The 25894-nt window shown below is 43.5% G+C and overlaps 1 protein-coding gene across 1 annotated transcript in view; it reads left to right on the forward strand.

The window, feature by feature from the left end:
• The window catches only part of TLL2 (tolloid like 2), a 92532-nt gene that overhangs the window by 60531 nt on the left and 6107 nt on the right, over nt 1–25894 (forward strand). The window contains 12 exon segments of the mRNA XM_086751775.1: nt 2386–2502; nt 6459–6604; nt 7555–7750; nt 11481–11606; nt 13105–13265; nt 14012–14192; nt 15517–15642; nt 16484–16611; nt 17424–17637; nt 18698–18948; nt 20171–20267; nt 21236–24828. Of these exon segments, the coding sequence (XP_086607901.1) occupies nt 2386–2502; nt 6459–6604; nt 7555–7750; nt 11481–11606; nt 13105–13265; nt 14012–14192; nt 15517–15642; nt 16484–16611; nt 17424–17637; nt 18698–18948; nt 20171–20267; nt 21236–21306 (1814 nt within the window). The 3' untranslated portion in view covers nt 21307–24828.

Consider the following 25894-nt stretch of genomic DNA (forward strand, 5'->3'; position numbering starts at 1 on the left):
GTATCAGACTGTACAAGGGCTCTACTCTGCTCCTGCTTCCAAAGATCTCAAGGAAGCGCAGCTCCTCTGTGTCCTCCCTGTCCCTCTGCCTCCTGCTATTGTAAGGGCAAATCTTCTGCCACCCTGAGTAGGAAGTCAGGAGTCCTACCTGCTTTGCCAGTGGCTTTGACCCTGACCCTATCTCCTAATGTCACCTTAGCCCCACTGCACACCCCAACTCTGGTACCAGGTGTAGTGTCAAGGATGGAGCTATGCTGCTCTCTCAAGGTTTCTGTGGGCCTGCCTTTCAGCACAGAGGTGGCAGCCAGTTTTATGGCTTCCTGCCTGTTTTAGGGTTGTCAGTGTTTATAGCTGTGTCCTGCTGCATATGCGTCAGGTAACACTACTCCAGCAGCTGCAACTTAGCTCCTTGTTATTTATTTATTCTGCCGAGTAATTTAAAGGTATTTCAGAAGCCAAGCACCTCCCTGTCCCCCTGTTGCAGGTGGACTCGTGAGTGTTTCCAGCTGGAAGGAGACACTGCATGAGTGGCCACAGCTCCCGCAAGGGGCTGAGCCCATGAAATTAGCTCGGAAGAGGCAGACAGACGGCAATTCAGCAGGGGGCGGGGAGGGGGATTAGTATGAATTGTGAAAGCACGGGCTTCTTGTGGAGAGAAAAAAAATACATGTGTGCTGCATATTTTCCCAGGGAAGTGTGTGAAAACCCAGCCTTTAAATAGTGTATAACTTTTTATTAATGGGCCCTTTATCACACTCTGAGGAGTTTGCTCATTCTCGTTCCTCATCTGTGTTTCCTCTCCTTGACACCCTTGTTAAACTCCAAGTCTAAATCCAGGAGGCACTTGCTCGGTGACCCTAGAGGAAGGAGCTTTGCAGCACTGATGCTGTTTGTTAGCGTCCTCTTTGGGAGTGGAGGTGGAAGATGCCATTGGTATGCTGCAGGGCTATCTGCTGCCCAACAGCGCTGGGCAGCTTTCGGGCACACGGGCTCAGAACTGAACAGCCGAGTAAAGCTAGGGTCTGAGATTATATTTGGATGGGTGACCCTGTAAGAGAAAGAAGCTGGCAGTGAAACTGCCATTGAAGAGAAAGACAGTTTGCAACTGTCTCTATGCAGTCTCATTTGCACCGGCTTGCCTGTCACAGAGGCATGGCTCTCACATCCTTGAAGGTCATAGCCTTCCCAAGGCTACCAAGTGGTGAGATGAGATAGGTAGAGCCACAAGTGTCAGTAGCTGACTGTGGGCAGCTGACTAAGCAGAGCGTGTCTAGGTTTTTAACACACAAGATTAATGCCAACTACTCTGCCCCCCACACATAGGAAAAGCAACAGCCCTCTCTGCCTGCCTGTCAACAGGTCTTGAACGATCTGTCTGCTTAAACCAGTGGTGGGAACCACTACTGCAGCCTGCTAATGGGAACTAAGGTGCTGTCTTGCAGGTGAGGAATTAACCAGGTTTTTACCCAGTGGAGGTTGTTAAAAAAAAAAGCATTTGCCTGGTGTTGCAAGGCCAGGATCCGTATCATCAATGTCTTGACTGAATTCAACCTGAGGAACTGCTCTCTGCTGCTATCAGATTCCCACTGGGAATTCAGCTGGACAGTGTGCCAAGGCTGTGTGGAATTCAGTGTCTAGCCCTGCTGGTGTCAGCTGAAGTGAAAAACCATGTTTGCACTGAGTGCTTGCAGTGCATACCTGGTGCTTGCTCTGTTTCTCTGAGGACCTTCTGGCTCGAACAGGTAGAGGAGCACCAAATTCAGGTTGTTGAGGTTGTTTGAGCTGCACATGCCATCTGCAGCTGTTCTGTTTCAGGACTGATCCTTGCTGGCAGGATTCAGATATTTGCTAGTGCTGGTGTATGCTAGAGAGCTGGGTGAACCATGGAGCAAAAAGGCTCTTGGTCACACAGCTCTTGAAAGAGATTGAATGACTGCAGAGGCTTAACAGGGAAGAAGTGAGAGCAGAGGATGAGGCTAAGGGGTGTTTTATCATCAGCTTGGCCACATCCTGCCCTTCATTTGGCTTGAACAATTTGCTCTTGGGTGCAAAATGCTGAAGGAGTTTCAGAGGCCTAGCAGGTGGAAAGGATGTTCCCTAATGTCCCAACTCTAGAAGGATAGGGGGTGGTTCCCCACCCTTGCAGCTCATTTGCCTAATTATGTGATCAAAACAAGATGCTTTTTGAACTTACCACAGCAATAAAGGCTGCATCTGTGACTACTGCATTCTGCTCCCAGCTGAAGAAAACTTGTTATGAATTTAATAATTGAAGAGAATATGAATTAATGAAGAGGGAGGAAACCAGAAAATAAATCAAAAGCACAAGTGATGGGAGTGAAATAGTGTTTTACACACAAACAGATCCTTTAACCTGTCTTCTAGATAGATTTTGTGGTGATAAGATCCCTGAACCGGTTATCTCCACGGACAGCAGGCTGTGGATTGAGTTCCGGAGCAGCAGTAACATCCTGGGCAAAGGCTTCTTTGTGGTCTATGAAGGTACAGCCTTTAGCTAGAAGTTGTTTGTTCATTGAACAGAGCAGCCAGAACAGGATGCAGAGGGCTATGGGATCAGTAGGAATTCTGCTTCACCATGTGGTTAGACACAGCCCTGCTCCTGTTTTTTATGGGAAGTGGCAGATTTTGCAGGCTGTTTCAGCAGACAAGACATGGAGTGTACAAGTAGATCATCATGTTTTTGGGGGGACAACAGGCTGGCAGCACAGAGCAATAGCTTCCATTTATAGGCCAGGTTCTGTTTGCCCAAACCAGCCCCTGCAAGCAGGATCCTGGATGTAGCAGGAATTCCTTTCAGTAATTTAACAGGTTGTCCTGGTTCTGGCCAGGATAGAGTTAATATTTACCTGAGCTGGGTGGAGAACTGAAGCTGGTAGCCCCTATGGCTGGGATAGTTAACTAATTAGCTAACAGCTGGGGTTAATTTACCCAAATTAGCCAAAGGGCTATTCCATCCCATCTGACATCATGCTCAGTATATAAGTGAGGAGGGTGCTGAAGGGAGGCCCTCCTAGTTGGAAGAGACTGGATGTAGAGATCTGTTGTGAGCTATTATACTGTATTTGTGTTCCATCACTTTATTGTTTTCTTCTGTCATTACTGTTAAATTTACTTTTTGTTCAATCTCAACCCGCGTGTTTGTTTTTTTTTTTTCTTCCTGGTTTTCTTTTGTTTGTCAAATCTCCTCCTATTCTCTCCGAGAGTGGGGGGAGTGAGAGAGAGACTGCGTAGTCTGGTCCCCGTTGGGGCTGAACTACGACACAGGTGAAGTTCTGTTTCAGATAATACACTTTATATCACTTAATACAGCTTATTTGTTCTTTTTTTTCTCAGATGTGAAGGTTATTCTTTGATTATTTTTTTTTTTTCCCTTGTATGTTTTACTTACAGAAGATTAGAAATTAGCATGTAAATCTTCTGCAGGTCAGGTACTTTGGAAACTTGCATGGCACTGGGATGCTGAAACCACTTCAGAGGAGGAGCAATACTACCAAAGTCATTAACGAATCAGTAATATCCCTTCTCCATCTCTGCTTATTTTTTTATAATAACATTTCTAAAATGTATTAAAAGCCTTCATTGTTCTCTGGGCAACAGGCATTTTCTTAGAAGTATCAGCACTGTCAGCAGTATCGACGCTGACTGTGTTGGTACTGACTTTAAATCTTTTTCTTCCTGAGGCCACAGGAACAAGCATGACACTGGAAGCCCAGTGCCTAAGTGTGCAATATACTCATGAATAATGATATTAACAGAGGGAAGTGAGGAAAACATGGGATTGTTGGGGAAGTGCAAATAAAGCTTATGAGGATTTAATAACAGTGTGGGGCTAACAAATCTGTTTTACAAGATAAATATCTGGTTTCTGCAGGAGTTGTTGCCTCAGAGACAGAGGTAGCTTGCCTAATTTTTGTTTTTATTTTTATTTTTTTTATGTCTTTCCTGAAAAACAGCTGTTGCCTGAACCATGTGGTCTGTAACACCCTTTTTTTCTGGTAATTTGTTGGATTTAGAAGTGATCAAACTAGTGTGTCTCTAATATTTTTCTTATTGCTTTGGTGGATTAGTCAGTGTAATTCTTACAGTGGGTTATTGCCCAGTGATATCTGCTCCAAGTTTAAAAGCAAAAGAAAAAAAAAAAGATGATGAGGAGTGTTTTGGGGAAGAAAATTCTCTGTTCTTCATCATGTTAATATGACATCATGCTTCATACTGCTAAATTATATTAAAAGAAAAAAAATTACATATGTGTCAAAGTCACTTTGCAAAACTTTATTTTCTCTTGATAATTTTTCATATTTTCTGTTGATTCATAAATAACCCCTAAAGGTTCAGTAAGCGTGAGCAATACTTTCTTCACTTGACTTTTGAGTAGAGCAAATGAAAGTGGAATGTGCATCTAGCAGTCAAACTTTGCATCCCTCTGACTGTTTATGGTTTCCTGCTTCTTAAAGGCTCTGGCTTTTTATGTAGATCTTCCCTGCAAGACACTTCCCATTGGAAAGGTATGAAATCTATTGCTAAGCCTGAGAGCAAGCACAGAATGTGACTGCTAGAAGCCAGCTTGTACTACAGAAACAGTGATGGCCCATTGCATAGTTATTTTCTTAGCTAAATCTCCTCTTGTCAGAGCAGTAGGTAGTGAGAATTATCTGCATCTCTCTCCATAATTTATTTGCTGAAATGAGTGAGATTTCAAAAAATCTGCCTTAATCCCCATTTCCGTCTGATGCAAGCTCAGGTAATGGCTTGTTTCTTTCCTCTGTTGTCAGGTAGCTTGTTCAGCTGTTTTGTGAGTTCTGTGTCTAAGCAATAAGGGTCATTTTTATTTCCAGGAGGAATTGCCCTTAAATGTTTAATTTTCTATCAATTTTTATCCAAAAGCTCTCTGTAGTGCTGTTAGTTCCTCTTTTTCTTTTGAACTCTTCTCCCTGAAAAGTAAAAAGCCGAAGTGCATTTCACACTGCTTCTCTGTCCTCTGCTTACTATGTAAATGCCTGTGAACCTGGATTCCTCCGGGTCTTCGCCCTGAAGTTTTCAGTAGATGGGAGGAAAGAGGCAGAGGCATGTAGCCACATGATGGGAGAATGAGTTGTTACTAAATGGCAGTTAATGTAGTGAAAGTATCCTCACAGTTCAATCATATTATTCCTTTTCTTTCATGAGATTCACAATGGGAAGATGCTGGTCGTTTTGCTCCACAGCACTGCTGGCAGCCCCAAATTTGTCATCATTATTGCCTTCTCAGGCTCTGTCAGCAGAGAGAGAGCTGTATGGTGTCTGACAGTTTTATAGCTCTTAAAAAAAAATTGTCAGTCCTCTGCTCTTTTAGTCCCTTTCTGTTAGGTAGGGGAGATAGTTCTCTAAACGGTCCCTTAGAGGTTCTCTCTAGCACCACTTGTAGCTCTGAATACATGAACTTAAACTACAATCTAAATTGTGCTCTGCAGCTGAAGTTTGGGTGCAACTGTTCGGCGGTGCCTTAGCACTGATTCTCTAAGAAAGACGTTAGCACTGCATTAGTGGAACAGTGCTTTTAATTAGGTCACAGTTAAATATTAGCAGCTTACAAGGCAAACCCAAGACAATGTTACCCAACACAAGCAATTTCCAGGACACTAAGGGAGACCCACAACTGAATTGCTAAGGCAATGCATTGTGGAGAGACCCCAAGCATGAAGATGGTTGATGTCTGGCAGGTATCATTGCAGTGCCATCTCTCTTGCACTTACTGTCAATGATTTTGTTTGCTTGACTTTAAACACAGCCGAAATATTCATATGCCGCCTTTAGACATGTGTGTCTTGTATCATGGGGTAAGACAAGTTTAACCTGTGATCTTACTTTCATTTGTTACATGGTCTTGCAGACAATTATGCTGAACTGCTATTTCTTTGAGGCCTCTGCTAGTTTTGTATTAAACTAGATTTTCATTAAATTTTCTGTTCTTTGTCTTTAAACTTGCTCATTCTAACATTTAGCACAAAACTTAATTTTTCATGCACAGCAGTCAGTCTGTTGGTCTCCTAGTGAACAGCTCAAGTCATGCTTGTTAATATTGCCATCGTGTGGCTGGATTAGATTTGCAAATGTTTTTTATTTGGGGTTTGTTTTTTTTTGCCACCTTTTCTTAGTCCTTAATGCTCATAGCAGGTTTTAAGCAGTTATGAAGGCATGTGAAACAAACAAATACATAGAAATTCTCTATCCCAGAGAGTTCACCCTTTTAGGGAGGTTGGCACAGCAAGACAGGAGATGCTGTCACTAAGACAAAATGTTAATTTTGTAAAAACTTCCAGAACTTGTGTGTTGCCTTTGTGGAAAAAGCCGTATTGATACAGATTTGCATGAGGAAGAAGGTTATGTATTGAAAATGCTTTACCTAAGGAAGAACTTGCACTCTCATGTTTTTTTTCTGTTTGTTTTTTTTTATGAAGCTATTTGTGGTGGAGAAATTCACAAAGATGCTGGCCAGATCCAATCTCCCAATTACCCAGATGACTACAGACCTTCCAAAGAGTGCATTTGGAAGATCACAGTTTCTGAGGGCTTTCACATAGGAATCACATTCCAAGCCTTTGAGGTGAGAAATATCATTGTATATATTATGAGTATTATTTAACTTCTGTAAGTCCTTTAAAATTAAGAAGGAAGTGATGTAAATAATAAGGATAATAATTATAAATCTTTTTAATCATTCAGAACAACATTTCTCCTCACAAGAAGTTTGTTCAGAGATTTTGAAACCAAGTTTTAAATATGAGTTTTCAAAAACTGTTACTCTAGACAGAAAGAATTAAAAAGGGCACAAAATTGTTGATGATGTTAAGTAAGTACTCGAGTCCTTGAATTTTCACTCTGGTCAAATTAAATTGAATGGTCACAATCAAGACCGAAAAAAATCCTGTTGGTGTCGCTGAGGCTTGGCAGATTTCAGGGTGGTTGTGACTCTCTAAAGAAACATCCTGTTCCCAGGTGGCAGGCTTTGAAGAGCTCAGAAAAAGTTTTCTCCTACTGATTACAGGATATCTTACACTCTTAGTTACGTGCTGGGTGATGTGTTTCTGACCACTGATTTAAAAGTCAGACAGGAGCGGGCAGGACCTGGGTTGGTGTGTAAAACCTGTCTAGCCTATAGGTTCCTCTGGCTTGTGCATGCTTACTGTACTTGTCCTGGAAAGGACTGACACCATTAACTTCTGGCTGTGACTCCACAGCTGTTCCTTGAGCCTATTTGTTTGCAGTTGTTCTGCACTGTAACTTGGAGCTTCTCAAGGAAAAGTAGCTTGCAGATAGTCGGGGACCAGGTTACACTGGAGTGTAGCTGTGAAATAGCAGTAGAACTGACATGTGCCCGGGGTTGGATGCAATTTCAACTGCAGGAGAGTTCAATGGCAACCATGAGGCAAGTACTTAGTTGTGACCAGTTGTTTGGGGTGCTCCTTTGAAAGCTGATCTCTGGCCAAAGTCTAACTGGGTCTGACTCAGAGCACTCGGACTAGTGAGTTACAGGCACACCCTTTCCCGTTGCAGATTGAATGGCACGATGCATGTTCTTATGACTACCTGGAGATCTGAGATGGCCTCACTGAATACAGTCCACTGATCGGGCACTTCTGTGGCTACGAGAAGCCAGAAGATATCAAATCCAGCTCAAATAAAGTATGGATGAAGTTTGCATCTGATGCAACCATCAATAAAGCAGGCTTTGCAGCAAATTTCTTTAAAGGTATGTGATCTAGTACCTCTCAAGGTCGAAGTTAGGGGTCACTCAATCCTTAACCTAGTGCCGCCCCAAAGTGACCAGTTACCATTGTATCTACATGTAGTTAAGAGCTATTAGACTTGTCTGTACAACTGCTAATATCAAGTTTATATACAAATTGCTTTGAGAGTGTAGAGGGACTTGATGCTGAGGCATGAATACCGTCTCTCTGGTTAAGACAAAAAGCCTACCTCAGGAAACCTTAGCCTTTCCTTCATGGGTCAGTACCAGCACAGGCACTAACACAGCTGGACAGAATCCCCTTTTGTCCAGGCCAGGGAACATTGACATTTTCAAAGAAGGTACTGTACAAAGAGTGTTAAAAACAAACTCTCTGCTTAAGTTCTGTTCTAAAAGAAGCTTCTGGAGACAGGATAAATTTGATTGCAAGCTGAATCCCAGGGAGAATTTCAGAGTGTGTTAGGAGACAAATGTGTTCCTAAACTGAGATCCTCTTCAGGAAGATGCAAATGAAGTCTAAGATTCTTCTTAAGAGTTTGACCCAAGTCATGGTCATTTACGAGTATCCTGGTAACTTGATATAGAGGCAAGAATAAAATATCTAACCACTTAGGAAAATACCTATGGAGCTGTCACAAGGTAGTCAGTCATGTTTGTCTTAGGTTCAGTGGCAGTTGTACGGAAATAGTAGCTGCAATGCCAGTATTTGGATTGCCTAAGTCTTTTATTTATTTCAACTTTAATTTTTGTCTTGTGTTAAGGGTGTCATGGTCCATTTGGATCTCTCAAATTTACAGGACAATGTACTCTGTGAATTAAACTTTATTTCATGAGCTTATTAAGAAATACAACAAACAAACATGACAGGGCTGAATCCCCTTTGCTCAGACTAGTTTATCAGGTGTATTCACTTATTCACCATTCAAGTCACAAGGCTTCATAACTTACAACTGTAAGTCATAATCCACTTATGCCCCCCCCAAAAGCATTACTTAAATAAAGTTTAGTTCAGAGTACGTTGTCCTGTAAATCTGAGAGATCCAAACCAACTGTGACAAAGGATGATTGCAAGATCACTGGCAAATACTGTGATGTTTAATTCCAGTTCCTACCAATTCTCACAGTGCTTAGACTTCCTTGTTTAAATTTCTCAGGTTCCATAAAGACACAGAGAATACTCCTTCCTAAATACATTTTGGCTTCTTTCAGGAGCTGATAGTGCAGGCTAACTGTGGCAGAGATATCTTCCAGGGATTAGCACTACGTGGAGACTTCTTGGCCTGCAGCAACTCAGTTTGTAGAATCTGAGGTTTGCCTACAAGTTTGTAGGGGAAGAAAGTTACAAATCTGAACCTGAGGTGCTTTCCTTGGGATAGTCAGAAATAAATGTATTTCCTTTTTTTTATGTAAAAAAATGCATAATCATGCACTGCTAGTACAATTGCAGACATGCATATTATCTGTGGAGTTTTTGCTGGCAGATTAGATCTACATCTCAGACTTCACATGTTTGAACCAGAGACCGTGTAGCTCATGGATCACTAGAGTGTTGCTAAGTCCATGCCAGTAAGTCCAGCTGAGGAGCAAAGTGTATTTGCTTGGACCAAGCACCACAGTAGCCATAGCTATACAACTTCTAGCCAACTTGCATTGTGGACAGAGCTGATGTCAGTTTGCAAAAGGTAGGTAGACATACCTGCAGGCTACATGTGGAGTTTCAAGCTGGAATCTGAAGTCTACAATCTTTACCTCCATATCCAGAGGGATTGTGACTACCAGCCACTCCATGAACAAAGTAAATGAACAAATTGCATAGCTCTGCAGGCACTCTTGAGGCTGCCACCTGTGGCTGGTTGAGCAACAAGTCAGCTTTGCCTTAATTATGAAAGGAATTGAGCTCCAATTACATGTCTTACAACATTGAAAGAAAATAACTCAACTTGAAAAAAAAACAAACAGAGTTAAAAGTGGAATAGAATGTTATGCTTTGTGAGAACTTGAAGTGGTAACTTCTAACTTTTCAGAGAAAATAAACCTGCAAACAGCTCAGAGAGAGTAAGATGGCTCACAGAGAGTAAGTCACATGCAAGAGACAACGTCAGGAAGATTTGAAGAGCTATGGAACCTGTACCTAAGCATGGAGCAGCAAAGAAATACTCTACTTTCTTCATAGTGAATCCACAAAAAGAAACCAGAAAATAAGATCTGTTTGGGCTGGAACTGTTGCAGTGTGGGGTTCTTGACTGTGGGAAGGCTTTGTAAGGAGACAGTATTGTCAATAGAATAGAACAAGAGTATTTCACTTAGAAGGGACTTAAAATTATCATCTAGTTGAGACACTTCCTATTTGATCTATGTAACAGTAACTGTTACTGGAACATTATATTTGGATTTAGATATCAAGGTGTTGTCAGTGGGAGTCTGCAGGGGCTGTCCCACGTCAGACAAATGGTTCAAGCTGGCCCACAGTGAACCCACTGCAGGACATAGCTGAGCCCATGAGCTGAGCTGGTGGTGCCTCTATGAAAAGATGTTTAAGAAAGGTCAAAAATGATACGGAGAGAGAGGAGGAGGGGACAAAAATGTGAAACAACAGAGGTGACACCCAGGTCAGAAGAGGAGAAGGTGGAGGTACTTCATGACAGAGCAAATATTTCCTGTAGCCTATGGAGGACCCATGCTGGAGCAGGGGGAAGTATAAGAAGGAAGGAATGGCACTGTCCTGTACTGACTGTAACTCCTTATCTCCTCCTGCCTTTGCATGCTCATGGCTTTGCTGAAGGGTCTCATTGTAAGCTGTGGTGATACAAGGCAGTGGAAGAGGAGTCTGAGTCTGGAGTGAAGGTGGAAAGGTGTTTTTTTTGTTGTTTTTTTAGTTCTTATTTCACAGTACAGGAATCAGTGCTCAAATATTTATATTGATTGGCCATAAATTAAATTCGGTTCCCCAAAGTTGAGTCTTTTTTGCCCACCACAGTAATTGGTGGGTAATCTCCCTGTCTCAACCCAGGAGCTTTCTTGCTCCTGTTCTTCCTATTTTGTCCCCCATTTCACTGGACTTGGGAGGAGTGAGGAGTGAGCAAGCAGCTGGGTGGAAGTTTGGCTGCTAGCTGAGGCTAACTCACTACAACCATGTTAATAAAACCATCAATTAAGGCATGCACATGGAATCAGAGGTCAGAGAGAGAAGCCAGTACATCTGGCTATCTGTATATTAAAATGTCAGTTCAGGTTGTTCAGATGTGATTGGAAGAATCTGACTTCAAAGTCTAGGGTAGCAAGACTTCATATGTCTATGAAAAGGAAGAACTACTTGCATGTTCTCCCAGCACCTCTGCCACATCCCATTTGTTGGGGTATGTCCTCCTGCAGCTCCGTTACTGTGAGAACTATAATAGTCTAGTTCCTCATAGCTCAAGATACTCAAGAGAATGAGGAATTTAAAAAACAAAACAAAACATCAAGGGCAAATGAGAATAAAATGCAGTGAAATCTTTACAGGAGACTGTTTTCCTAGAAAAAGTGCTCTTGACTAGCAACGGTAATGGTAATCCTTTACAGTTTTGGTAGTAGGAGTGCTTTAGTGCTTGTGAGGTTTGCTGCAGTGCCTGCTCAGTGGGCTCGGCTCGTCAGCCAGTGCTGTGGTCCTTCTGTCCAGAAGTGTTGCATAAGGAATATGATGGGGTTTGGATGGTTCAGGAAAGTGTGACTTTTCCTGTTTTTTTCCTGATAGAGATGGATGAATGGTCTTTGCCGTACAATGGTGGCTGTGAGCAGCACTGTGAGAACACACTGGGCAGTTACAAATGCACCTGTGAGCCTGGCTATGAGTTGACAGCTGATAAAAAGAGCTGTGAAGGTAAGTAACCTACCAAGTGAGGCCTCTGCCTATAGGATGGGTCCTACAGCTAATAATGAAGGTGAACAATCTTGGAGGTGATTTTCCTTGCCTCCACATCCTCTTATCTTCCTCCACCTGAAAAATTTCTTTTTGTCAACATCTTCCATTGAAAGATAAGTTTTGGTTGAAAAACTGAAAATACTCTGATTCTCTACTGCTAAACATCTCTAAAACCAGTTATTCTTTATGGCTGGAGATCCCTCTTCAGACTAGATCTCCCATGGTACAGCATAAGAGAGAACGGATTTTACAGCCTAGTGTTGAGTGGCCCAAAAGTATCTGAAGCTAAGGCTGAATTGTTTATTTTTTAAGAAATATATTTTGCAGAATAAAATATCAATGTCCGTACAGACATTCTCCGTATGGAGGAGTCAATTCCCTTCTGTTATGGGTGGAAAAGAACCCCTTGTCTTCGATGAGAAAATCTTTTTGTCAGCTTTCTATTTATACAGTTAATATCTTGCAACAAGTGTTTGCTCCCACCAACAATATAGCTGTTGATGTGGTGAGAATCCACCTGTTATTCTTGTTTTGTAGCCCTGACTTTTAGCTGAAACATGTAGGGAGCTCCACGCATGGTGAGTGATGCTCTTAAAGTCACCTGGTTTGCCCTGACTTCTGCCTTTTTCAAGCTATTTGGGGAAGGCTGCTATCAGCTTGGTGAGGGCAGTGTTAGATGTGTGCAAAAGGCTTTTGGAAGCTTCACTTTTTTTTTTTTTATAATTTATTGCAATTTTGAGCAAGCTAGTTGGAAAAGCTTTTATCCCTGTGGGTTTTGAAGATCTGGCCATATCTCAGTACTCCTGAGAAACAGCAAGAAAAAGTTGCTTTGTTGCAAATAGAATTTTGCAGCAAAAGAGCAAACTGAGATTGATTCCTCTGAGGTAAAAGCCGTCCACAAGATGATGAAGCTGAGATGTCCTCAATTTTTAAAGGAAATAAGATTAAAAAAAAGCTAAATCTTTGGCTTTGTCTTCAGTTTTCTGTAGAGAAGGTGCAATCCACATATAATAAGCCACTGAAGAGTTGACAGGGATGTCTTCCCTAGGATTCTATTATCTTCTAATTATTCCATTACTGATAAACTGGAAAGAGTAAGGTTTGTAGGACTGAGTGTGAGTGAATTTACCAAGCTGGCCTTTACAATTGTATTGTGCATGTCAAGTCAACTGATCCCCAGTAAGCCCAAGGCTAGGGAATGAAAAGGAGATCAATCTTACATGGTTTAAGTGGCTCTTAAAGCCATAGCCTGGCTGTGAGTGTTTCACTGGTGATTTATAGCAGGTGAGCTTTCTGTCTTCTTAGCAGCTCCCAGCATTTTAAACCTGTTCTGGAGGCTAGGATTTGAAATGTGCCACCAACCAGGGTCTGATTCATTTCCTAGCTAACGATATGGCCCAATCTGTGTGTCTGAACTGAACCAAGTAAAACTTGTGTTCATTTATTGCCTCTCCAGCTGCCTGTGGGGGCTTCATCACCAAGCTCAATGGGACCATTACTAGCCCTGGATGGCCCAAGGAATATCCTACTAATAAAAACTGCGTCTGGCAGGTGGTAGCTCCAGCCCAGTACCGGATCTCTCTGCAGTTCGAAGTGTTTGAGCTGGAAGGTAATGATGTACGTAACCAGTCCCTGCATCTCAAAGGTGTGACTATGGGCTAACTCAGAACTGGATAAATCCTTGGGGTACAAGGAAGAGGAGACTCTGTCTTACTGGTGGAGCTTCTGGTTGTTTCCCCACCCTTGATATAATAAGACAATAACAATGAATGTTCTCCTTGAAGTGTGGATCTGCTTTCTCTATGGAGTGGAAGGATTAAAGTTGTTCTGCTATAAATGGGCTTCTTTTATCTACCAGTTTTGCATAATTGTAGGTGTTTTCCATCCCTAATAGATGTCCCACCCCCTCCTTCCCCAGAGCTGCCTTTGTAGGAAAATAATTGCAAATTAATGATGGAGTTTTTCAAAGACAAACAAAATGACCAGTGAAAGAGTCTGTTCTCTGCCCCACCCAGGGCAGGGTGGAATTTGGACAAAGCATTCAGGTCTCACTTTCCTCAACATAAATGGGGCAGTGGCTCTTCCTTAATTCAGCAGGCTGCTGAAGTTCATTCAGTGCTGCCAGGCTCTTGGATAAGGTGGGAGTAATTATTTTAGCTAAATTCAATGGAATCTTTGCTATTCTGATAAACACACCCATGCTTTAAGACCAGGGCAGCAAGGGATGGGGGTGAGAATTTGGGGAAGTTAGGAGTGTGTTCGAGTATAAGGCAGCTTCTGTTCCCGCTCAGTCAAGTCCCATTCCTCTGAAATGCTCTGTTCTGAGTCCATGGAGCTGAGAAATGTCTTCCTCTCTCAAGCAGATCTGTAAATACGACTATATTGAGGTTCGTAGTGGGTTGGCTTCGGACTCCAAGCTGCATGGCAAATTCTGTGGCTCAGAAAAGCCCGAAGTAATCACATCATATGGCAACAACATGAGACTGGAGTTCAAATCAGACAACACAGTGTCCAAAAAAGGCTTTAAAGTTCACTGTTTCTCTGGTATGTAGCTGTATTCTTTTACTTGCTTAGCTGTCTTCTCTGATTGAACCTCATGGTTTTGGTGCATTTTCTTCAACCTACTGTCAAATCACAGAGCTTGACATGGTTAGTTACATCTAAAAAAGCATGGTTGCTCTGTGCTGTGTCACCTTGCATCTTGGTTTCTCAGTGCAGTGTATGGTCCAGTTTCATAGTGTTGTGTCAGCAAGATTCATGGATTTCATCAGTGCCTCCAGTCCTTCACTTCAACAACAGGAAGCAATGGAGAACCTGATCCTAAAAGTTATTGCTGTCCTTGGAGTCATTAAAGAAAAGCTTTTTCCTCTGAAACAAAGAAGACTTAGAAAATTTCCAGAAGTCTTCTGTATAGCAGTCCTTCCCATCAAAGCAGTGCATGCTAGTGGAAGTTTCTAATCCTCTGTTCTGAATCCTTCATAGCTCTTGGTGTCAGTGATGTATCTGGGTGGCAGGCAGTCTGGATGTTAACTGTACATTGTATGGGAGTGGAAATTCAATTTCATGCTGATTTTTCAGCAGAGACCAAGAAATATTAATGGATGATCAGGCAAAATGGTCTTGAATTAAGACAGTTGCAGAGTAGAATCAGGGCTAGGGGGTTGGCTTATTAAATCTAACAAGAGGAAGGATGAGGTGGGGTATCTTTCATCTAGAAATACATTTGGGAGTGAGGAGACAGATGAAGTTAGTGAGGTCCAGAGAGGGCATTGGCCCAAGAAAAATTTGAGATAAACTGCTCATAAATTAAATTGGACGGAAACCATGAGCAAATCCTATGCTCAGAACAGTGAGATTCAGAAATGTGTAGTCCTGAATATACAGGAGTGAATATCCACTGGGGTGTTTTTCAGCTTCAGCGAGCAGCTCATACCTTAGATCCTCTTCTCCATCTGGCTGCTTGTGCTCTCAGTCAGAGCTATTTAAAGGCAGGGCCTCATCAGAGTATGCAGGAACTCAAAAATATAAAGATGGTGGATTTTTGCCTAGGCTAGTGAATTTGTGTGATACTTTTCCCGGACCCTGTTCTAAAAGAAAGAGATATTACTATAGGTTTCTTTTAGGTAGGAGTATTTAACTATTCAAGACCTATATTATAGAGTAAAACACATTTATGATGCATTTTATGGAATGAAAGACAATTGAAAAGAATTGTATCTGAGCTAAAAAGCTGTTTGGACTAATCCAGCAGCAGAGGTTGGAGGTTTCACTGGTATCTGCCTGTCCTGGTTGTGGGTCTCCCAGCTGGTGACTGCGATAGCCTGTTTCTCACTGTCAACTCAGTGTTGTTTGGTTTGATCCTGCCCAGACAAGGACGAATGCTCCAAAGACAATGGTGGTTGCCAGCATGAATGTATCAACACCTTTGGGAGCTATATATGCCAGTGCAGAAATGGCTTCATGCTACATGAAAATGGCCATGACTGTAAAGAAGGTAAGATCCCTACTCCCTGTCGTCAGGAAAGACAAGGTGCCTCAAACATGATTTGAGCCAGGGTGCTTCTTGCCCAGTGTTGGAAGGATGTTTGTACAGCATACCAGGCTGAGGCACCAAAAAAGCCCCAGCTAGCTGAAAAACCACCTGGAAAAAGGAAGAGAAGGGCTTGTTTTCAGTTGGATCCACTCTCCAATCTGGCCCTCTATATGGAGGGTGGAGACAATAATTTGGGCTAGCAAAAGGAGCAGTTGTAGGACATCACCATTAGACTAGTCACTGCTACTTAATTTAATTATTGGGTTTGAGTCAGAAGAGAAAGGATAAGCTCATCTAACCACTTGCTGCTGCCAAAATTGTCTTTCTTCCTGCACCCCTACCCCTGCTGTGTGCTGCCTTCCTGTGTATGGTCTCTCGTCCTTGTCTTATTTCTCCATCAGCTGATTCAACTTTATAAGTCAGTAAAATAATTCAAGGCTGAGATAGCCCCAGAATCAACACAGTGGAGGGGTTGGACATCATGTCTCTGGGAACAGAGCAGACAAGATGGAGGAGCAGGAGAATACATTTGGGAATGAGGAGGTGGATAAGATTAATGAGGCCCAGGGGAATGAGATGGTCCATTGCACCAGCTGCCAAGTTAGCTCAAAAAAGTGTAGGACAAACCTATCAGAACTATGCAGTAATACTAAAAAGTCTTGTTCGGTGACTGAGGCCTTCCTTGTTTCTGCCCTGTTGAAGGTCTCAGTGGGCAGAGAGGAGTGTGTAGGACATTATGTGGTTCCCTTGTGAGATCTGCCCCAATGCCTCCATCTTGTGATCTCTCTCTCTCTCTCTCAAGCTGGTTGTGAGCACAAGCTGAGTGGTGCAGAGGGAACGATGAGCAGTCCAAACTGGCCTGACAAGTACCCCAGCCGAAAAGAGTGCACCTGGGACATCTCTGCAACGCCTGGCCACCGAGTGAAAGTAGTGAGTAACCAGTGAGCAGGAGTATGAGGGGAGAAGCAGGCTGGATTTTGAGGAGCTGAAGTGACTTTCCCATGCCACTGTGTGAGTGGGAGGTTGGTGCCTGTAGGGCCTGTGTGGGGTGCTTGGAGGAAGGCATCCCAGGAGGCTGCCCCTGGCCTACAAAAGAGCAGAAGGTCTCAGAGGGACATGAGGCACGGGTGAGGCAGCTTGGAGGAGATTACAGCAGATGACAACTATGGAGCATTGCTGTCTTTGTTAACAGAAGGTATAGAATGCCCTCCCACCCCTGCCCTTTCTTATAAGCCATTCTGTTGGAACCATCTCTGGATAAAGTCATGGCAGGGCCAGTCCCCAGCCCCTCTGAGGGAGAAGTGTCAGGTCCCTTTTGCAGCATGGCCTGATGCATATGGCAGGACATACCCAAAGCTGTCCAGATGGCCCATGCACTGGGGCAAATAAGGCCTAGATTCCTGCACTCAGCGGAAGAAGTATAGAAGAGCTGCCCATTCAGTGTGCTAGGCAGGGTTCCCAGCAGGAAAAATAAGAGCATGTAAGGCTTGCAGTTGAAAACTGTTGTTGTGCACCCATGTGAGGCATCAAAGCTAAGGCTGCACAGCGCATTCGTATGCATTTCTGAGCTTTGCCACCCTGAGATCACTCTTGTCTGAAAGCCCACTATTCTGTTTTAGTTTGTGGGAGGAGTGGGACAAACATACCATTTGACCTGCTTCTCACTTGGCATTTCATCCTCTGCTACATTGCATACTCAGATTTAGAGATGTCTGTCTTAATTCTCCTTATTCTTGCTGTAGACCTTCAATGAGTTTGAGATCGAGCAACACCAAGAATGTGCCTATGACCACTTAGAAATGTATGACGGGCCCAATAGCAAGTCACCTATCCTTGGCCACTTCTGTGGCAGCAAGAAACCAGACCCTGTAGTGGCTTCTACCAACAAGATGTTCCTCAGGTTTTACTCTGATGCTTCTGTGCAAAGAAAGGGTTTCCAGGCAAAGCACAGCACAGGTAAGCTGATTGCCTGACAATACCCAGTGTGATAAGATGTCATCAAGTCTCACTGCATTTTTTTACCAGGTGAAACTAGACACGCTTTCTCCAAAATAAGCTTAGCCTGAATTTTAAGTGGTTGCATATTGTGCTAACCAGTTCCCAGACATTGTTGGCACCATACCATAAATGCCAGCTTCCTTATCAGCTCAGAGGTCTCAAACATTCCTACTCATGTTCTTTTGTTTAAATTGGAGGTATTTGGTTGACCAGCAACACCTTCTGTATCTCATCAACCCTCAGAAAAGGAGGCGATGCAACTTAACCCTTGTATTGGCCCACACACGGAACAGGCCCATGTTAGATTGATTATGGTGGAAGCAGAGATGTGCTGTGGACAGACACAGCTTGACCTTCTTATCTGTGGCAGCCCAGAGGTGAGCGTGTTGTACCAACGCTCCCTTTTTTTAAATCCCTGCCACTGTAAACAGATGAAATGTACTCTGACTGGCAGTCCCTGAGAGACTGGTGAAGAGGCATCTTCCTAATTGGCTGCAGGGAAGCTCCACACCAAAGCGCACACGTTTTGCACAAGCACGGGGCTACTTTCATGTATCATGTGGGCAGAAAAGGATTGTTTTGATCTCCAGTTTTTTAATGTGTTTCAACTTCCTGCTGGCAAAATACTTGAGATCAGAATTTCAGCTGCAGAACAAGTGCAAAGAACGTGTTAAGTCTTCCTTTAAGCAATTGCTCTCTAAAATAATACATTTTTCCAGAGTATAATGTGGCAGGAACACCATCCTGCCAGTTTTAACTGGTCGCCTCTTTCCTTGCATGTTCTGTACCAGGAGGACCAAGCTTCTCTACACTGTTTGGGTCATTGGATTCATGGGTGACTGGTGAATTCACTGATTTATGATAGTTTGGTGCAGTGGTTAATTACATTCCCAGTTATTCATGCACTCCATGCTGGAGGCCTTCTCTCCCCACAGCTGGCCAAAAGTGGGATGGCAAGGTTTTTTTGTGAGGTAGGGCCTTTGACAAGACTGTGTTTTGTGCTCTTTTCTTCCTCCAGAGTGTGGTGGGCTCTTAAAGGCTGAAGTACGAACTAAGGAGCTGTATTCCCATGCTCAGTTTGGGGACAACAACTACCCAGGTCAAGCTAACTGTGAATGGGTGATTGTAGCTGAAGACGGTTATGGAGTGGAGTTGATATTCCAGACGTTTGAGATCGAGGAGGAGGCTGACTGTGGGTATGACTACATGGAGATTTATGATGGTTATGACAGCACTGCCCCACGCCTGGGACACTTCTGTGGCTCAGGGGTTAAGCCATGGTGGTGGGGATTTCATAGGTGTTAACTGGAGGTGGCCAGGAAGGGTACTCTCGTACCCTTTATGGAGAGAGGCAGCTCTCACAAACTGATGATGAGAATGCTCTGTGTGTCTTGGTTTTGCTGCTTCTCTTGTCGCTAGAGATCACAGACATTTTATCTGATGCACAGAGCTGGTCTGAAAACCTTGCCGACTCACTTTCCTTTGTTATCCCAGGGCCATGTGCAGCAGCACAGGACTGCTGTGCCCCAGCCCTGCCACTAACATGTTGTATAAATATGGGAAACAGATTCCAAAGGCCAGTTTCATCCTCAGTCACTTCCTACCTGAAGCCAAGTCATGTTGGGGCCATGCTATGGCAGGGGTGAAGGGTGGAGGGATTTGCAGAGCTGCTTGTTGACTCCAAGGTCGTGTGCTGTCTCCTAAACGGTTATCTGTGTCCCCATTAAGAGGAGTGACTGTTAGCATGAGCAATAGTGTGTGGTATTTAAAACCAGAGGTTCTATGTTTAATCTCTCTAAGACTTCAGCAATGAAATGGAGAAGGTTCTTATTGCATTTAAAGAGGGACATCCAGGGAGCAGGTGTGTCAGAGCAGAGAGTCCTTGCAAATTGGGGAAATGGTCTGGAAAATAAACAAAGGCATAGCAGCTCGGTGTGAAGAAGTTGAAGGCAGCAGGGATGTAATTTACCTACCTTTACACCGATAAATGGAGAAAGTCTGGGAAAGCCTTGATCGAGCATAGAGGTTGTGGCAGGTCACAATAGTGGGGGGTATAACGAGAATTATCATGTAAGATACATGGCTAAGTTATTTTGCTGCTAATGAACCTTGGGAGGGCCTCAGCTGCCCAACAGGATCCAGTTTGGATTGTGTCATTTCCTTAAAAGATTATGACAAATTAGAGAAAACTCAGAAGACTGGAACAAGAACATCCAGGGAGTCCTGTGAATGTGACCTACAAAAAACAACTGGAAGAACTGGGATTGTAGAGTGGGCTGGCATCAGTCTTCAAGCATAAAGGGCAAGCATGTGAAGAGCAAGGGAATGTGCTCAGGAAGTCAGAGCAGGGCAGGATGTCCTGAGTGCTCAATGTTTGTGTCTCTTGGCCAGTCTGTTTTCACTGTGAGCTTAAATTCTAGCATCATAGCACAGACAGTTATTTAGCCTGCAGACTTGACCACTCCGTCTTGTCTTCTTTACTCTTCTGCAGCCTCTGGAAGAAATCTACTCTGCAGGGGATTCCATCATGATTCGATTCCATACAGATGACACCATCAACAAGAAAGGCTTTCACGCCCAATACATAAGTACCAAATTTCAGGATGCATTGCACATGAGAAAGTAGTTTGACTGCCCCTTGCAGACGTTCCCATCTGAAGATTGAGACATTTAACTGTGATCTTTGTCTTTTTTTTTTTTTTTTTTTTTTTAAGGCTTCTGTGCACCTGGCCAAAAGCAATGTACAGTATTTTCTGTAACTAAAACTAAATCCAGTCTTAAAGGTTTGCCTCTGAAATTATTAGCATGACCCTTTCTTGTTAACATACCCAGGACCAAAAATTGTCTTCTAATCATACCTGCCAGGGCATAAACATTGTATTTTGCATAGCTTGCCACGGGGCTGAGTGAAGATTCAGCTTGAATTGAGAAAAGCCTTTGTCTCGTGCACAGCCTGTTTCTAGGTGACATTTCCTAAGCCTCCTGTACACATGAGCTGTCTGAACACATTTTTCAGATGATGTGGACAGTCACCCAGTAGGATTTTCTCAAAGGACCTTGGGAGCCACCCACTCTCCTCCCCTACCAGCCCCAAATCCTCTGTGCAATAAGTGAACAACCAGATGGCTGGAAATCCTTCACTCCTGTCCCATCTATTTATTTCCTTGGTTATTTTGGGTTGAGAGTTAGGCAGGGGCACAGGAACAGTCTCTTTAGGGCTGCTACCTACTTAGATCACAGTGAATGAGAAGGGCCCATTGCCTGATTTGCAGTAATTGTCATGATATATGTTGAATGGAAATACTTCAATACAGTGTCCAAGGGAAAGGTGGTGGCTGACAGGGAAGTGCTGTGGTGGGATGCAAGACATGACTGTGTGGTGGTGGCAAAGCTTAGCAACTAGAGTGTTAACAGTGTGCTCCAGTTACACCACCAGGCAAGGCAGCTCAGAGGGCTAGGGCAGCAGTCCAGGCCTTATCTTAAATAAGGAATCTCTCCTCCTCACTCCACCCATGTTTGCTTTCTCAGCATTCTTTACATTGCTTCTTTTCCTTAGTACCACTTACATGTGAGCCCTTCATTTTGACGGCTGAGCTGCTCTCCCCAGGGCTCCTCACCACAACGTAGGAGTGCTCTGCAACGTCAGCTAGCCGAAGCGTCTCACTGAAGGAAATGCTGGGCCAGAGATAATCAGAGTGTCCCTGAGGCAGAGGGACACAGGCCATGCTACAGGTCAGCTTCGGTGAGCTATGGGAACACGTCAGACATGTGCAAGCTCCAGTCATGTGACTAGGAATAAGAGAGGTCTGCTGGTTTCTGCTTTCTCCCTGTTCTTCGCTGGCCTGTAGACAGTCTCTTAATTTCATGGCAGGGGTGCAAGCAAAATGGTCACTTAAGCACTTTGAGCTATAACGCTCAGACATGCTCTGTGTTGCAGTTATTTATGTACATGGAAGTTACCAAGCCGCGGACTTGTAGAATTAACAGGTAGTTTGGCACTTATTTGGGGAAAAGTAGGAAAAACTGCTTTTGGGGGAACCACTGTAATTGAGCTGTTGTTATGGGAAGAAAAAAAGAAAAGGAGAAGGGAAAAAAAGACTTTATTCTGAATGATATTTCATTAAGGTACTCATGGGCAATTATGAGCTAAAAGCTGAGGTATATTAGCTTTAATAAAGTATTTATAATCTAAGGATTACTATGTTTACATAGCCAATGTACTGTCAGGCTCCGGCGTGACACCTCCTCTCTGGTGTATGACTATGGAGAAGTGTGGGGCCAGCGCCACTGTCGGGCACAAATGACATTCCTGGAGATGAAGGCATTTCCAGGTGGATAATAAATAGACCCAGCCCTCTCCAGAAGTCCTTGAACATAATATGGTCCAAGTATTGTGAATACTAGGAGAAGCAAATGCATGAAAATATTTTCTTGCTTAGAACAAGAAAAGTAAAGTAATTTATAGACACACACACAAGATTGTATGTATATAAATGTGCATGTAGAAGACCAGTAGTCAAAGCCTTAATAAGTGTCATGTGAACCATACTGTACCATTGACAGTATTGCAGGCTGTATGAAACCATGTTATTTCTGTTTTGGTTTTTTTAGCTCTGTTTTGTTCCTCTTTTCATGGCCTTTTTACAGGCAAGACCTCTGACCTCAAGCTGTTTCACCATACAGGTCTGGGGAAGTGAACTGTGCTAGATGGGGTCTGCATTTGTTCTTCTCTTCCTTGTCCCCATTCAAGCAAAATGGCAGTGACTCAGGTCTGGAAATAAAAGCGTGATACCGATCCCTGTGAAGCAGAAGGGAAGTTTCAGGTGGCAAGCAGCAGTTCAGGTTTCCCGGCACTCTAGTGGGAGCAGTGACTCTGGAGAGAAGTGACTGTAGCAGCTTGCCATGTACTTCAGCGTCTCTGTTCCATGTTCTGGTAATTTCCCATCTTCCCCAGACTTTGCAGATGCTTGCAATGTGTCAATGGATCTACTACGCTTGTTAGCATTCATGCAGGTGTCTCTTGTGACAGTGTGCTCACAACTGTTGTACTGTGCATTTCAACCAATGATCTATGTAGAATATTTCTGCTGTACTGACTGGGCTTAACAGTCAATAATTCTAAATGTGTGAAAGTTTCTTAAGAAAAATTAAAAAAATGTCAGACACTCTAAGGTGTGTATACGTAGTCTGGTCTTTGTGTGGTTTTGCATTTCACTAACTAAAATAATTTTTTAAGAGGAGGGGAGGAGAAGAGGGTGTGAGGGCAATCACAAATGTACCTGTGCCCAGAACGAGTCTGCATTCATTAAAGACTTGTGGATTCAGTTGCACGTTCTGTTGTATGTATGCATTTACCACTTCCTCAAGGGGAGGATATTTCTTAATAGATTCCTTGTTCTGCCAGCTGTTTTTTGTGTCTGCTGCTAATACCGGGTGGGATTTACTCTCTGCAGGAAGCAACTTTCCCTTGAGCCTTTAGCTTTGTCTTGGCTTTGCAATCAATAGAGCGTTTAGGAAGTGGGGCAGAGGAACAAGTTGGTCAGCCAAAGGGCTACATCGTTGTGTTTTGTGTTCTGCACTCATGCTTTAGTGGGCTGAGATGCCGATCTGCAGCAATAAACATTAGGGATCTGGGAATTAGTGCACAAGTAGACTTCAAAAAGAGAAGGCTCTTTTACTGCACTACAGGGTATGGCCTTCAGCAGCAGGTCCCAAAGACCTGGGGATATGAAACTCCTGTGCAAAGGACAGCAGGATGAGCATGAGGCAGGTGTTCCTTACTGCACGGTTGTTGTCCACACTCTCACTGTGGCAGGAAAATGTTCAGTAGCTAGGCAGCACCTAAAATGCTTTTCTTCCCCTTTCTGTCCTCCGCTTGATGTCTATATACCCTGCCTGCTGAGGATCATGTCTGTGTTCTTTCCTCAACACATATCCAGTTCATGCATGTCCCACCACCAATAACATTTCCTGTGGTGTGTGTCACAGCCACTCAAACCTTCATGGTGACTGAATTTCCTCCCTGCTGCTCCAAAAGGCAAAGGAGTAACAGAGATGAAGTAAGGAATAAGCATCTCCCTGCAGTCTTCTTTACCAGAGTATCATAACCCAGTATGATCCTGCAATGAGCCTGGAGCCTGACAGTCAAGTCCCCAGGTGGACATAATTCCAAAATGAGGGCCAGAAGCCTTCAGTCACATGGAGAGTTATGGCCCAAAGCAATGTTGGAACATTATAAATGATGCAGTCCAAGTGAAGACTGTGTGAAATAGGAGGTAAAATAGAAGGTGGAATATGAACTGGAGTTCTCTAACAGTTCTCTGTTAGAGAAACACAGAGATATTTATAGTTGCAGTGAGATAGGTTCTTACTGTTTGCATTATCTATCTGTTGTATATGTAAACGTCTTTTGCAGGCTTATATCTTCCCTGCTTTTCAACTATAATGTTCCCTTAATGTCTCTTCCCACACTGATTGCCTGGCACCAGTGCTGTGTGACATGGCTGGTCTTCATTTTCTCTACTTCTTTCTAGAAACAGGACTTAATTTTCCAGAAAGCACCTGAGGACCATCCAGTCACCATGTGTGAGATGCTGAAGGGAATATCCATTGCCTGTCAGGAGATTCTTCATCTTTTAAAAGCATGAGTACTGAGTGGTACAGCACACTTCAGATGCAGAACGATGCCTCAGACCAGACAGGCTCATTGGTCTCAGCATCAAGCCAACAGAAATCCTCCACTTTGTCCTGGTGTTACCAGCAAACATACTCTAGCAGATGAGGTGCAAGCCTTAGAAAGCAAAAGCAGGATTCCCCCAACATATTAAACACGGTCTCGGAGCCATGAGCAGTTTTATTTCCTGTGGGGCTGACAGAGATGAGGCGGAGTCCCCAGTGCCCTGAAGCCCAGCTTCCCCGGCACATGCCAGACCCTGCCCCTGGCAGGGACCTGGCACTATCAGGTGTGCTGGGACTCAGCCAGGTTGTCTGAGTCAGCCTGAGAGAAATGCCATCGTCTCCTCCTCTTTGCAGGTCCACAGTTTGGTTTTTGGCAGGAAGAGAAAGTCATCCTAAAAGGAGCGCTAACCCTGGCGTCAGGCAATCTGCTGTGAATGTGTGCAGGGATTTCTCGGGGAGAAGAGCAAAATGGTGAGTGGGAGTAATTCTGTTGAGTTCATTAAGACTTGTTTGGATGGAAGTAGTGGGGGGAGTTCAGACTACAGGAGAAGAGAGGTCACAGGACTGCTTAGCGATTGGATGAAAAGTTCCCCGGGATTGTTTAACCCTCCCGTTCTCTGCCCTGATTAGATGAATCAAGCTGGCCCCTTCCTTAACTCTGCATTTCCCTGCAGCGCAGCCAATAGTTTCAGACAGCTGCTTGGATTTTAGCATCTACCCTAGCTTTTCTGTCCTGGAGATATCACCTGGTCCTAGGATGGCTTGAGCTAAGAGGAGGCTTGTGCCCTGGATTATGCAGAGGACCCTTCTTGAGGAGATTTCCTGTCCTGGGAGACAGGACCTGCTGAAACACACACTGCCTATTTAGAAATGGCCAGGTTGAGAGTGGCTAGGAGTGAAACCCCCTTCCTCCCAGCAGCTAGCTGGCTCTTATGGTAAAACAATCTTTTTCTCTGAAGTTTAATAATGAACTAATTCCACAAGCATTTACTGAAAACATGTTCTCAAAGGATCTTGTACTGACAGCAGAGCTAAGGGAGCACAGCACAAAGTTACTTGCACACACAAATGTAGTTTCACAAATAACTTGTGCAGAGAAAAGTGGCCATATGTAAATATGCTATTTATGTGGCTCCTATTCAAACTTTCATTTAACCTACATGCACAGTCCTAGAAATAATAATAAAGTCCATTAAGTGCACTGTCTTTAACCAATAAGGAGGAAATAAAATAAATTTACAGCTTCAGAGAAGAGGCAGATATGAAAATCCAGGCTCAAACACTAGCAGGTCAGCTGTTCACAAAGGTGTGTTTCAGTAAGGAAGCTCAAGGAAGGTACAGTAGAAAATTTAGGTGATAAATGTCTCTGCTATATTTAATTCCTAGCTGGCAGCCTGGGTGCAGCAATACCTGGACCTCTAAGGAGTTTGAAAGTGCTGGTTTTCACTGGATGACCGATTGCTAGCTGTGTCTGCATGCTCAGAAGCATTTCCCAACATCTGCGGTCCCATAAGCTAAGATGTTCAAAGGTTAGACT

Source organism: Chlamydotis macqueenii, chromosome 7 (assembly GCF_036417535.1).
Source record: "Chlamydotis macqueenii isolate bChlMac1 chromosome 7, bChlMac1.mat, whole genome shotgun sequence".
In the NCBI taxonomy this organism is placed as follows: domain Eukaryota; kingdom Metazoa; phylum Chordata; class Aves; order Otidiformes; family Otididae; genus Chlamydotis; species Chlamydotis macqueenii.